General features: G+C 38.3%; 1 protein-coding gene across 2 annotated transcripts in view; it reads left to right on the forward strand.

The window, feature by feature from the left end:
- Positions 1-15,328, forward strand: part of ULK4 (unc-51 like kinase 4) — a 616,362-nt gene that overhangs the window by 214,216 nt on the left and 386,818 nt on the right. For both annotated transcript variants that reach the window (XM_028107191.2, XM_028107192.2), the window contains exons 23-27: positions 1,536-1,669; positions 3,312-3,433; positions 3,578-3,634; positions 11,246-11,297; positions 11,400-11,494. In XM_028107191.2, the coding sequence (XP_027962992.2) occupies positions 1,536-1,669; positions 3,312-3,433; positions 3,578-3,634; positions 11,246-11,297; positions 11,400-11,494 (460 nt within the window). The remainder of the gene's footprint in view (positions 1-1,535; positions 1,670-3,311; positions 3,434-3,577; positions 3,635-11,245; positions 11,298-11,399; positions 11,495-15,328) is intronic.

The following is a 15,328-nucleotide window of genomic DNA, read 5'->3' on the forward strand; positions in this document are numbered from 1 at the left end:
ATAAGTTTCCCCGTCCTTGGTATTTTCAGGTCCTGCTCCTTGGATTGGGCTGAGGGACCAGTGCCAACTAATCAAGAGGTTCTTGAAGTTGCTGCTCTTGTCTCAGAAGCTCCTGGCCATAATGATGGTGTGTGATGCTGCATGTTCTGGGAGCTCCAGGCTGGCTGGCAGAGCAGGATACCCCCACGCATTGTATCATATCTCCTGAAGCTCTTAGATTCCACTTGTCATGAAATCTCAGGGTCTTATTTCTGTGGTTTTACTCATCATCAAGAAGTTTTGTCCTGTGAATTCTTTAAGTAGTATTGATACATTTCTGCTGATGCATGAGTATTTTCCCTGCATTTTGATGAATGCTGTGTATTTGTTAGAGTGTGGCCAGTGCTGTAATCAGTGACTCAAAGGATACTAACTGGCTGATGGAAACAGACTTTTGATTCGGTGTTGTCCACATGTTTTCATGTAGAACTCCAAGTGATAGTAAGCAAAAACGGCAAAAAGCATGACCAGATCTATGAAGAGAGCCACATGAATGCTAAGCCTTATGATTTCAGTATACTTTATGTATATCTGTGTTATGTACAAAACCACCTCTTTCCAGTTGACAGTAGGAGTTGGTTCGAAGTTCCCTCTGGGAAGTAGAAGTTGGATGATATGGGTGAGAACAAGGGAGCTGAGAAGAGGAATGATGAGGGATGATGGCATGGGAGATATAAAGGGGCTTTCTTGTGATGGAATCAGTGAACTCACTGCCCTTTCAATAATCAAGAGAAATGGGCATTTGGGAAGGTGCCTGGTGGGTTCAGCAAAGGGGATGAAACATGAACCTAAAAGTTTTCAACCACATTGTCATTGGATCATCACTGGAGTGATGGTCCAGTATGTTCCTTGGGTCTGGGCTGGGCACAGTTGGTCAGAGATTGATGTACTGAATGCCAGTGGGTTGAAGAAGTCAGATGTTCGTTAAAGGGCAGAGATCATAAAACTAGGGGACAAAGGGACATGTGAAATCCAGATGTTTTGATACAGTGTCTGCTATCCGTATCGCCCAGTGTTGAAATGAAACTTTTTCTTTGGATTTATGTACACAATTTACTGAAGGAGCCGGAATTCATGTGACTTGCCTGAGGTTCCAAGCAAGTTTAGTACTGATGACCAACAGAAGTGCAATTTGTGGTTCTACTTTGAATCTTTGAAACTCCAAGAGCGCTTTTTTGCCCAGATGCCTTTTTCTGCCTTTCATCTGTCATCTAAAGAATGTGGTTTCTTTTCATGGGCCAAGGCCAGATGAAATCAGGGCATTATTTTGTAATACATTGGCAGATACATTCAAAGTTGCCTTATTTTCTTACTGCATAAACATTTAGGTTTTTCTAAGGCAAAACTAGACTGTGCCTGACAAATTGCTACAAATCCAAATGTCAGCATGATTGGGACTGTGCCCCCTGGAAACACTTGCCTTGGCTGCATTTTCAGACAGATGCTATCAACTGTTTTATCATGAGAGGTAATCTTTTGCACTTTCCTGTATGTAGACTGGTGATGTACATCGAGAGAGACAGCAGAAAGACCACTCCAGGCAAGGAGCAGCAAAGCAGCAATGAATACCTGTCCAAATGCCTGGACCTTCTCATCCGTCATATTGTGCAGGAACTGCCACGGATCCTGGGTAAATTGGAGGCTCATCCATACGCCCCTTGCTGATTGCCTTTCTGCGCCTGGGCTTTTAGGCTTCGCCTCTTTTATTCTTGCCTCTTGCTTATCACAGGCGAGCACAGTGACACCTTTTCTTGATTGTATAGTTTCAAGATTTCAATTCAAGATTTGCTTTATCTGTTTTTACAGTTATTTTGCATCAGTGACATGACTGAGGCAACGAGCAGGCTAAAGGTCACACTGAGGTGTTATCTGTAGTGAACGGGCAATTTTGGAAAATAAACACAAGGAAAGCATCTTAAGAGCTTAAAATTGAACTTAGGCTTTTTATTGTAGGTGACTTTCCCAAGATTTTTCTCTGCCTAATTCTGAAGAAGAAAAATTTTCCTTCAGGTTACAGCCACACATTTATTTATTGTTAAAAGAATTTAAAAATCCATGGGCATTAGCATTTAGATATTAAAGAATTTTGATATTGAAGTTCAAAGTTTAGAAATTTCTTGAGTTTGAAAAAATTTAAATACAAATATCTAATAATGATTTGTAAAAGATGTCTGTTCCAGCTAATCTCTTATTTCATTGTTATTTGGAGAAACTAAAATAACCTCAGGAATGCGTACATTTTGTTTAAATCCCATTCCGTGCTTTTCCAGCAGATGTAGCTATAAACCAGAAATGTTTAAAATGTTAAATTTGATCCAATCTCTTATGGTAAAATATACTTAGACTCAGAATGTTAGAGTTTTAAATCAGAATAATGAAAATATCTTTTCATTTGTCATCATGGCTGATTGACAGTATCTTTTTGCTCCTTACTAATACTTTGAGGTTTTTTTTGTTTGTTTGTTTTGTTTTTTGCCTGTTAATGACTGAAAATAGAATATTTCAAATTTCTTTTTGGATTGTGACCTTTTATAAAATTTCAACCTGCAGACTACAGTCTGGTCAATTGGCAGTTGAGTTTCTTAGTGCCAGACTCATCTTGTTTTAGGATGTGCTGCTAAGATTCAGATGTCCACAGCATAAGTTTTATTTATGACTGGGCTTATCATCCAATGGGAAGTTTTAGGAATTGATCTTTTTTTTCTTCCATCCTATTCTGTTCTTTAAAAATTGCAATCTGTAATCTGTTCACTTATATGTTTTTTTAAGTAGGCTGGGCGTGGAGCCCAACGTGGGTCTTGAACTCATGACCCTGAGATCAAGACCTGAGCTGAAATCGAGAGTTGGATGCTTAACCGACTGAGCCACCCAGGCGCCCCTCACTTTTAATGTTTTAAATAACATTTTCCTGTTTACAGAAGTGTGGAAAGGGCTTGTGGTTAAAATTTGGAAAAGATCAAAATAAAAAAAAAAAAGAAAAGAAAAAAAAGAAAGAAAAGAAAAAGGAAGAACAATCATATCGAAAACCATTACTATAAACTATTTAAAATTGCTAGATGAAAGATCAAGGCTTATATCCATTCTGTCCCCAGAGGCCACAGCTTTCTAGTATAATATCAATATTTCTGAATAAAATAACACAGCCCCTACCCACTTCTTTTATTTGGAGAGTAATTACCGCAGCAGCCCCATGAGTGTTCAAGCAGTGACTAGTGGTCCCTAAGTATTTGTGGTCTGTAACTGTCGTGCTTGCTCTGGGATGTGCTTTGCAGGTGACATTCTTAATGCCTTGGCCAATGTTTCTGGTCGTAAACACCCATCAACAGTCCAAGCGAAGCAGCTGAAGATGTGTCTACCCCAGATGCCTATAGTGCTTCACCTCGTAACTTCTCAGGTACTATCTTATTAGCAAAACAATAATGTAAAGGTGACTCCCTTTTTGGTAAACTGAATCTTAGAGACATCAGTTCAGACAAAACATTTTGTTTTCTTATACGTGGCTTTCAGGATTTAATCTGTGGAAACTCTCATCACACAGGTATTTCGACCTCAAGTTGTAACAGAAGAATTCCTTTTCAGTTATGGAACTATTCTTGTGAGTAACACTGAATTTTTCACGTTCCTAATAAAAATGTGGCTGTCTCTACTGTCTGGATTTTGGTGTCAGAATGAAGTAATTTTAAAATCTTTGTGGTATTTATTTGTCTGTAGGGATGTGACCTTTTTATATTTTTATCTGTTGACTGTAATAAAATTTGACATTTGGAGAAAAATACATTCTCTCCTGATAATGTATTTTGTTCAGATACTGCCCAAGTAGGGTAAATAAGTCCATAGAAAACACTTTCATAGATTTAGGTATTAAACGTCGTGAAAAAAATTTAAAATAATCAACCTGGTGAGAATGGAATGCTGTGAATATATTATCCTCATTATTTACTTTGGCTTATGTTGTCCAGTTACATGCAGTATCTCTTTTTATGGTGGCATTTCTCTAAGTTAAGCTCAATTTAACTTTTTCTTTAATTTTGATGAGATGAGTAAAAATGAAAAGCAAGTCATTGTCCTATCTTTCACTTCGTTTTTGCTCACAAAAAACTGTCTTTTCCTTCAGGTTGTGGCTCATGAATTCTATTATCTTTTTCCTAGCCTGGAATAGTTATAATATCTATCGTTGATAAAATGGAGAGCTACACAAAGAGGAAGCTGGGACATTTGTCACATGGATCTCCAGTCTTACTTTGATATTAATAACAAATACTCAACTGAGATTTTCAAAAGGACATAGAGGTTTCTAGTTAAAACGTAGTAAACATCTCCATGTTATTGTAAGTTTGGAATACAAAAAAATGACTGTCCTCCACAGATGAGAGTATAGTTTTCTAGAAGGTTCATCAGAGAGTAAAATATGAAGTTTTGAAGTACAAATGTTGAGTGGAGGTCACTGATTTTTTAAGAAGTGTGTTCAAGCAATGCAGTTAGGGTCCTTTTGTACCTAATTTCAAATCTTTATCATCCTAAGTGCCTTGAATCCCAAATTCTGCAGAGTACGTAATTTTGTTGTTGTGCAATCATGGATTTGCATATTATTAGAATTTTCACTTGCTACCTTCTTTGATTTGCTTTTTAATTTGTTTTTAAGTACTATATAGGTATCATTTTGGCATGACTGTAATTCTCTGATCCCACTGCACTGAACTATCGTTGCCTGGAAATGGTAGTTTTTCCCTGGTAGACATCTTGGAATCTTTTGGCACAGTGTTTATTGGGGATGCAGATATTTGTCCGTGTTTGTTCTCTTATTTTTTTTTCTCCTGTGGAGTACTTTTCTCTGCCTACATTAACTGAGTACAGTTTAGGTTTTCAAGGAACCAGCAAATGTCTCAACTGAAAGTCTTTATGGACTTTCAGGAATTATGTGTGTGTATTTTAGGGAGAACACATCTGCTCCATCTAACGCTATGCTCGGGACAAGGGAGGAGGCCACACCAAGGAGGGATTTCCTCATCTTCTCCCAAGAATGGGTGAACTCTGTGGGTTGGGAGGTAGTCTGTAGGGTCTTCTTAATATAGGCCCTTTTAGGGAATGGAAAATAACTTGCCTGGTTGAGAGATAATTAGGATATTGGAAAATCTTTAGCAGTTTTTTCCCTAGATAATGTCACTCAGGTAGAGGGAGTTTAGGCAAATAAAATGGAAAAGATCTTTGGGCTTTCCTCAGGCTGTTTTCCTAGTTTGGATCATGGCCAGTCCCAGAATTTTTTCATTATTTTCCTCATCACATCTGTTATTTGCCTTAGCTGTATGTGTTCATTGTTCTTATACTCAGTGTTGATGGCTTTGATGAAAAACTAGTAAAGGGAAAGAGGTATTGACTAAAATGAAGGACTTGGATTTAGTTATCTACAGAGTTCTTGTGCATATATTATGAACTATTGAGGGTTGTTACTTCTGTGAATTGATTCATAATCTATCTAGAAGGTGCTAAAGGTATTATTGAAGTCACAGTGCCCTACTGATGCCACCAGGCGAAGTCAACTCATCTAACATCCTCCAGCTTCATAGAAATTCACAGTGCAGATTAGCATATTAAAGCCTCTGAAATAATTCTTTTAAATTTTGCTTTGGCAAGGGTTTCCTGAACTTATTTGAGAGGTTTTGTCTGTTGGTTTTGTTTTGTTATGAGGAGAGAAGGGGGCTGCACAGCTGTATGTCTTCTGTAGAGCAGTCCTGTAGAAACTGTCCAGAGCACAGGACACCTTCTGTCCTGGTGGCCTGAGGGCGCACGTCATTCTTGTGTATGTATTTGGTACTGTGTTTTGAAAGCCTTATTCTGTCTGGAGATAAATATTATTTTTCGTGTTTTTCGAAATATATCTGGTAGAATAGCTTAATGTGCCTGAATTTGAGGTATTCCAGTGTGGTTCATCTTTAGTAGCTGTATCCAGTGGCAGCAAGTTGCTGTCCAGAGCTTTTGGGCTTCCTCTAACACAGCTCTCGAAGAGCTGCTGACCTGCCTTCCACAGCTATGGAGACGGTAGTCAGGCTGGTGCGGTGGCCACTCGTGAGAAGGGTCCCGAAGGAGCCAGGCTGGAGGGGGCAGTGGAATTGTGTGCTTCCTGTTGGTTTCACTCCTCATACTGGCACCAGGCATGGTTTGCCTATTTGACCCATAGACCTCTTTTATTTTTTTGGTAGAAAAATTCGGGGTACTTCTTACGTATGGACACATGAGTATAGGAATTAACATTTTGTGAACATATTTTTCCCAACTAAAATGAAGTTTTCGTCGTCTTATGTTTTAAAGAGGCGAGTATTTGGAAACAATTTAGTGGGGCACCTTTAAACCATTTTTAAGCTTTGAAAGGGTCCAGGCAAAAGAGGGCTACATAGCTGATAATTGCTATTTTCCCTTTTGATTAAAAGAAGCAGTGTGTCATCATACCCACCTCTCTCCCCAGTTTAAAAAAGAAAAAAAAAGGTATCTAGGGATAGTGTGAGCCTCTGGGGAAGTGCTATGGGGAAATCCTGTGGTGAATACCATAGTTCTGTGGGGCCTCCATTGAATTGGGCTGGGAAATAGGAAGCAGTGACATCAAGGAAGTATGCTCGGGAACTCATGATGTGTATTAACCTAATGTTCACTGTGTTTCTTGTGTCCTTTTGAAAATGCTCTTGATTAATGAGCTGAGGAAAAGGATTTTGTTGTGGTTTTCTTCTGAAGTCCTGGCCTCCTTCACTTATAAAAGTGCAATAATGGCAGTGTGGTGGCTACAGTTTTATACAAAAAAAAAAAAAAAAGACCTCACAATTCTAATTTTCAAATGCAAGATGATAAAATGATTCTGATAGATTTTTATACAAAAGTATATTTATAATTTCCATTATTAGTAAATCTTTACTTATCCTGGGCATTGAGATAATTATTTGAAAAGAGACCTACTCCCTGCCTTCTGCGGATTTTTAAAGTGTTTTGACTTCAGTTGCAGTAGATACAACAGAGAGAGTGCATCTTACATTTTTAAAAAATATGCTACTATGTACTTGTTCACTGCCACACAGGTGTTCCTGTTATGAGTCCCCACCCCCCCCCCTTTTTATGAACCATGAGTTAAATCATATACATAGTTTGCTGCAGGAGCTCATTCCCAGCTTCTTTGAAGTACTGAATGATATTGCAGAGCACCAGCCTGCACTGGAGGTGCAGCTTTTTCTTCTAGATGGTGCCATTTTCTGCCCCCTACTCCTCCACCAGGGAGCCTGGCTGTGGGGCAGGTGTCCCTCCTTTCTGCTTCTCTGCTAAAACTCCCAGCTTTGAAGCTTGTGCCGTGAGAAGGTGGCCTGTGTTATGCCCTGTGCTGTGCTCATACAGATTCCTGGATCATTGCCCCTCATTCCTCGGAATCTTCCAGCACTGAGCTCACTGCTAATGTCTCCGTGCTGCATCTGTCCACGCTCTTGGAAAGCCAGACTTCACTATGGACCATCCTTCCAACACCTCGACCTCTCAGCCTCTCCAGCACCTCTTCCCTCAGGAGCTTGTCTTCCCTCTCTCAGCTGTCTGCATCCATGACCTTTCCAGCGCCTCGCTGTCTGGCCACCACCACTGATCTTCACCTCACTTCCTCTGCTCCCCATGTCCAGCAGCCCTTCGATTCTTCTGGACTTAAATTGGTCTTAGCACTTTCCGCTCACCATCCTGCCCTCTCAAGGGCCAACTTCACTTTTCTCTTCACTCAGCTTCAAGTCCCTTGTTCAGCCCCCATTATTGCTTTACACATACCTGTAACTCCCTTTGCTTTCTTCCTCCGGTGTTGTCCTCTGGCAAACTCTAATTCTGGCTCAATGTAATTTTCCACCTCCTGCTTTGAGGGGCTAAGTATGGCTAGAGAAAAACTCAATGAAATAACTGGCCTCACTTAATTTTTTTTTTCTTGTTCTTTATTTTTTTGTAACTGGTCTCACTTTAAATTCATGACTGCTTATCTCAAGTGAGCCCTCTCTCTGCGCACTGGTGCATCTAGCTTATTTTCCTAATTTATACACCTTCATGCTTACTAGAAGAAGAAATATATCAAAAGACATTAAAATTGGTAAATCAATGAAACATTCAGGAGGGATTTTTTTTAATTAAATAGGAAGTATAAGGAAAATAAGTTAAAAGAAGCCCATAATTTCACTATCTAGATAATCCTCCATGACATTAAAAAAGAAAAAAAAATTTTTTAAAGATGTTATTTATTTATTTGACTGAGAGATACAGCGAGAGAGGGAACACAAGCGGGGGCGGGGTGGGGTTGGGAGAGGGAGAAGCAGGCTTCCCGCTGAGCAGGGAGCCCGATGCAGGACTCCATCCCAGGACCTTGGGATCATGACCCGAGCCAAAGGCAGATGCTTAATGACTGAGCCACCCAGGCACCCCCAAAAAAGAAAAAAAAAATTAGTACACATATATGGCTAGAAAATTCCAACACTGCAGAAGGGCAGAAAATGAAGCATGAAAGCCCACCTCCCAGGCCAGCACCTCTGTTAGTGCTTTCCTTTTATTTCTTCCTCCCGAATTTTTGTCCTCATCTGTGTTTGTGTATGATCTATATTTAAAAATATATACACAGGAGAGATCATAGTATAAACACTGTGCTGTGCCTTCTTTCTTTACTTCGTAATCCACAGACTTTTAAATAGATTTATTTAAGTCAAAAGACATCTTTCTTTGGATATTTTATTCAACATCAAATCCATATTTACTCAGCAAAAGTTATGTGCCCGGTTTGGAATTTTGTGAAACTATTTCAGCCAAATTATCGTGACAGGCTTACATTACCTTTTTAAAATTTTATTTTATTATTTATTACAGTTATTTCTTTTTTAACCTTTTTTTGTTTTTGTAGTCATAGACTGAAAAAAACAATTTAAAGTGTCTCATATGTTCAGCTTTCAAAGAGCATATGTCTTTGAGGTTTTGTCTTAAAGGCAATTTGTGCTTATTTATTTAAATTATAAAATACATGCTTATTCAAGAAAATGTAGAAAATTATAGTGAGATTTGAAGGAGAAAGCACCCATAACTCCACCACTCTAAAAAACAACCCCATTGTTAACATATTGTTGTTTACTTAGAGTGTTTTCAATTCACATATATGCATCTGTGTGTAGAAAACTGTATGTGTAACATATAGATATATATGACCTACACTGATACATGTGGTTGAGATTATGCTGTGTGTATATAGATTTGTATTCTTTTTTCTATTTAACTTTTTAAAAGATTTTATTAGAGTGAGAGAGAGAGCAAGCAGGGGGAGGGGCAGAGGGAGAGGGGAAGTAAACTCCCTGCTGAGCGTGGGAAGCCCCATACTGGGCTTGATCTCAAAACCCTGAGATCATGACCTGAGCCAGAACGGGTTCAGATGCTTAACTGACTGAGCCACCGAGCCACCCCAGTTTTTTTCTATTTAATTTTGACTCATAAGTATTTTCCCATAACTTTAAAAATTTCTTTTTTCCCCACATTTTAATGGCTATATACTGTCCTATTTGTATAAACTGTGTACAGTTTGATACCATTTCAGTGAAGTTCAAAAATACCCAAACAGTATACAATTTAGGGACGCAAGTCTAGTAAAACTATTAAAAAATGCCAAGGAAATGATAAATTCATGACAGTGGTTATCTCCAAAAACATGACATGGGGTGAGGAAGCTCATGCAAAGAATTGGGAATGTCTTAGTTCTTTTTTTTTTTTTTAAGTATAGCATGGAGCCCAGCGTAGGGCTTGAACTCACAATCCTGAGATCAAGACCTGAGCTGAGATCAAGAGTTGGATGCTCAACTGACTGAGCAACCCAGGTGCCCCTGGAATGTCTTAGTTCTTAACTCAAATATGGGTTTAAGGATTTTCTTTATTTTTCTTTTTTTTTTATAGCACAAAAGCCTACACATACGTTCTTTTATATTGTTATATATAGTTGTTACTATACATTAGTATTTTAGTAAATAACTTTACCAAGTATTTTGAGAAGAACCATTGGACCAAGTAGACTCATTTTCCCTCCAGACTAATTGCTTATTTGTTTTTTTCTATTTCAGGGTAATCTTATACTTTATTTGCTATTTGTTATTATATATAAAATATTACATATGTATTCTTTTATGAGCCGGGGGCCAGAACTCTTTTGTAGTATTTCCGCACATCACTAACATGGCCACGCTGCTTATTATTACTGTTTCATTCAGATCATGTTCACAGAGTACCTCTTCTGTGTGGTGCGTTCAGCTGGGGACTGGGAAACTCACGCATACAAAACTCAGTTTTGTATTGTCTCCTACCCTGAGCTGGGCACTAAGTGGGGGGGGGGGGATTACACTCTCGGAGTAATAGAGAAATCATTCTAGTGATATAGTGATTGAGTCACCAAGCCCTCCACACACATTCACACTCGTGGGAACTGCTGAGGAGGCTGCCCACATTTGTCTTTTGATTTTACTTATGGTATCTCTTCCTTAGAAGAAGCTTTTCTTAAAAATTTCCTTCCTTCCTTCTTTCCTTCCTTCCGTCCTTCCTTCCTTCCTTCCTTCCTTCCTCCCTCCCTCCCTCCCTCCCTCCCTCCCTCCCTTCCTTCCTTCCTTCATAGCTGAGCTTTGTAGGCCTGCCTCTAGAACAGTGTTGGGGGTCATCCTGCACAGAGGCATGGGGCTGGGGTTGGGGTTCGGGTAGGACACATATAGGAGGGACTAACAACAGTGGTGAACTTTGAAGGCAGTGCTTGAACTACTGCATCTCGATGCAATGTGCACTCAGGGTAGATAAGGCTTGACCTTCGAGAGGATTGTTTCACCTGATTACTAACATCCAAGGCGGCGATTGAATAAGTGTATCATATTGGAAATGGTTATGTATTAATTGGATTTTCCTCACTTTTATAGGTTGACCTTTCTGTGCTTTTATTGCTATTGAATTTATTCCAACATTAAATATCATGGATAGTGATCTGTATGTTTAAAAATGACTATGGTTTATAATATATATTATTTCATATGATCATATTTTAAGACTATGATTATAGTGTTTAATAAATTGTATATGGTATGTAATACCTTCCAGGAATTATTTCAATAAGAAGGATAGGTGTCGTTTTGGGGAAAACATTATCTATATTTTCTTTCAGAGTTATTTTGAAATCTTCATTTATTTTTATTTTTTACAGAGTCATATTATATCTGTAGACTCAGGAGAAACTAACATAGATGGAGCAATAGGTGAGTAGACCATGGGACAGTTTATGTCTTTGTCTGAGGTACTTTGATATCGTGATTTTGCACATGAAAATCAACATCTGTAATAATTAACTGTATCCCTAGGACTGATGGCATCGGAAGAATTTATCAAGATCACGTTGTCGGCTTTTGAAGCGATAATACAGTACCCTATTTTGTTGAAAGATTATTGCTCTACGGTCAGTTCCAACAGCTTGTGAGAAGATTTTTTTTTGTTTACTTGGTAATTCTATATGGAAAGAGATTAATTTACATATGTTTGGATCATATATGTTCCTCACATGAAATAACCATTCAGAAAAGCTGCCCCCCCCCCTCCCCCCCGATGAGATGAACATAAGAAGTGTCTTCCCGCCTTGTTGACTTCTTTGGGATTGCCTATGCTCGTTATTCTGTTTCCCTTCTGGTCCACACCTTACTCCCAGCTTGCTTCTTCTTGCTTCTTTGCTGGTTATTTGCTGTACCCAACCACATAAACTCTTAGAGCAGAGTTTCTCAGTCTTGGCACTATGGGCATTTGGGAATGGACTGTTCCTTGTTGTGGTGGCTCTCCAGGGCATTGTAGGATGTTTCGCAGTGTCCCTGGCCTCTACCCACTAGATGTGGGTAGCATACTCCTTCCCCATTCAGTGACAAACAGAAAGGTCTTTACAAATTGCCATATGTCTTCTGGGCAGTGAAATTGCACACATTTCAGAAGCTCTGCCTTAGAGCGATCCTTAGGTGAGTCGAGTGCTGACTTTAGAGGAGGGAGGAGAGGCTATGTGATTTCATTCTCACTCACAGAAAGTCTCAAGAAAAGAAGCCAGGTAAGATGAGTACCCTAGTTATCATTTTCCTATTTTCTCTAGTGGTTCTAGGGGTTGACTGAACTCAGTAAGGCAGTTCTAACTTGGGGTCTTTCAAGTTCTTGTACTCAGTGGTGCCTGGGACTGGAATCATCTGAGGGCTCATTCACTCACATGTCTGCCTCCAGCTGGGACTCTTCAGGCACTCTCCATCCTCCATGTGGCCTCTCCAGCAGAGTGACTTCTGGGTGGCCTGACTTCTTACATGGCATCTGGGGACTCTGAGGACACATGTTTCAAGAGAGAGGGAATAATTATTTTTTAAGGGTAGAAAATTTCTACCAATTTATGATTGTTTTCTTCTCTTTCTCCTCCTCCTGCTCTTTAAAAGTGCCTTAAAATGTGTGTGGTTTAACAAATAGTTGCAAAGCCAGTGCTTGAGAAATTGCCACTTGGTTAAAAAACCATGACCATAGCCCTGAATTCCCCTCAATCATGATTCCTTTCCTCCCAAGAGAGGGGCCACTATTCTGACTTTCATAGTAATCATTCGCATGTATTCCTTTGTAGGCCTGTGTATGCATTCCTAAACAATATAGATTGGTTTTGTCTGCTTTTGTACTTTGTATCAATATTATGTGTTCATTTGTGACTCACTTTTTTGGCTCAGTCTTTGTAGAGTATCTGTGTTGTTAAGTATCTTTATGGTTTAATTTTTCATCAGTGTATTGTATCTCAGTGTTGAAATCTGAGTCTATGCAGATATCACAGTTTACTTATTTATTTTTTTTTTTGGTAGATGTTAGGCTCTTTGTGGTTTTTGGCATTTACAAAATATTGCTGTGGAGATTCTTGTTTTTGTATTTTGCACCACGTAAGCATGCAGTATTTCTAGGATACATACTTAAGAATGAAATTAGTGGTTATAGAATATTTAAAAACTCATTTTGTCTAGAAAATGCCATAGTGTTTTCCAAGAGGTGGTACTAGTTTATATTCACATCAGCAGTGCAGTACCTGATCCCCACATCCTTCTCAACTCCTGTTATTTCAGGCTTTTAATGAATGAATATATAGTGATATTTCACCATAGTTTTGAACAGTAGGATCAAGACTATTAATGAAGCTGAGTTATTTTTCAAATGTTTATTCGCTGTTTAAGAATATTTGTTTATGAAATGCCTGTCAAGGTATTTCTGTGATTTTGATTTTGACTTCTGTGTCATTTTTCTATAACTTACTGAGAGGTATGTATAAATCTCCTTTAAGGCCATTATGAATTTATTTCTCCTTATGTAATTGTTTTTATTTTATGTATTTTGAGGCCGTGTTATTAGGTGCATGAAAATTTAAAATTCTTGTGTCATTTTATGAAATTGACCTTTGTTTCATTGTGAAGTGACCTTTATTTCCAGTTATGCTTTTTGCCTTAAGGCCTCTTCTGTGTCATTTAATGTAATCACACATACTTTCTTTTGCTTCATACTTGCTGATATAGCTCTTTCATTTTTTTCCTTCCAACAGCTCTTTCCTTATATTTTAGATCTGTGTCATGTAAATATTGTATAGCATTTTTAAAAAGTCTAATTTGGACCAATATTTAACTTTTCACTGGAGCATGTACTCCATTTACATTGACTGTAATTGTTAGTATATTGGGCTTCATTGTACCATCTTCTTTCAGACTTTGTCATACATATTTTCTCTTTTCTCACCTCCAATTTATCTTTCTTCCTAATGACTTTTTTTTTGCATTAAATTTTCTCTGTAGAATGTTAGTATTTAGGTACTCCCTGTTCTTTTACTGCTTACCCTAAAATTTACATTATGCATATTAACTTATTAAAAGCTGAACTTAAAAAGCAGCTCTCTTTAAGTAAAATACAGACCTTTAAGTAAAATAGACTATAGGTCTGAGATCATAACTTCCCAGGGCAGCCTCCTCAGCAGTTCCCAGGAGTATGAATGTGTGTGGAGGGCTTGGTGACTTGATCACTATATCACTAGAATAATTTTTCTATTACTCCGAGAGTGTAATCCCCCCTCTTCTCAGTGCCCAGCTCAGGGTAGGAGACGATACAAAACTGCATAGGCTGGGAAGTCCTGGACTCACACCTTTCTTTCTGGCCCTGGTGGCCCCCACGGAGCGTGCGCTTGTGTTACTGGTAGGCACCTCCGTGGCACAATCAGGTATGTGCTCACGTGGTCTACTCCACTCACTAGTTATTTCATTCAGGAAACTGGTCTGAAAGTTCCCCTGCTGTCTTTTTCAGATCTCAAATACTTTTAAGATTTTGGTTTTTTTTATATTTTATCTGGCATCTTGCACTGTTTTCAGTGAGAGGGTTAATCCAAATAATCATACCATTATTACCAGAAACTCTGTGATGGTCACTTTCTCAGCAATGATTTCGAGTCTTTCATTGAGCTCTTACTTGCTCCAGTGTTGCTTATTGATTCTTTATCCCAGTGAATAGTAACCTCATGGAGAATATGTTAAGATCCAGTGTTAACAAGTATCTGTACTTACATATATGTAGGCATTTAGTTTATTTACAAAACATGAAATGCCATCATAATAATTAGAGCCCGTATTATGATAGGAAAGGGCCATTGCAACTCATGGGCTTCATAAAAAAAATATTTTTTAATGCTATAACCCATGGGAAATCTTCTAATTATCTCTTCTTGAGCATGACTGGAATACATGAAATTGAAGATCCAGCACTGCAAGGAGCATGACATTGTTTGAAATGTTATCACAAATTGTGTTCAAGGCTGCTAATCAATACTTTAGTATATGGAAGTGATTACATGCATTTAATTCTTGATGAGCACAGTTGCTTAACTCAGATTCTTTCCAGAGTTTAGACCACTTCGTTCCTCAGAGTTGGAAATCAACGGTGTGGCCTACAGAGTAGTCAGAAATACACAATGATTTGGATTGTATGAAGAATTTGTTCCCATTCATGGTGGTTTCAAAAAAATGTTACTAATAGCAAAGGGAAAAATAAAGGTGATTCTTTATTAGAAAATTCTGGCAATAATATAGTTAAGTCACCTAAAATATATTTCAGTTTCTTTAACTAAAAAACTAAGCTAAGTCATAATCCCCCCCACCCTTTTTTTAAAAAATGAAATCCTGCCCTTTTGTGAAGTTTTAAGCTAAAGCCTGGAGCTAATAAATATTGAGTAATTTACCTTTAATTAAACCAGATTTTTTAA

Source organism: Eumetopias jubatus, unplaced genomic scaffold (assembly GCF_037043125.1).
Source record: "Eumetopias jubatus isolate StellerSeaLion01/CBP00866 unplaced genomic scaffold, mEumJub1_p1.0 scaffold_1, whole genome shotgun sequence".
NCBI lineage: Eukaryota > Metazoa > Chordata > Mammalia > Carnivora > Otariidae > Eumetopias > Eumetopias jubatus.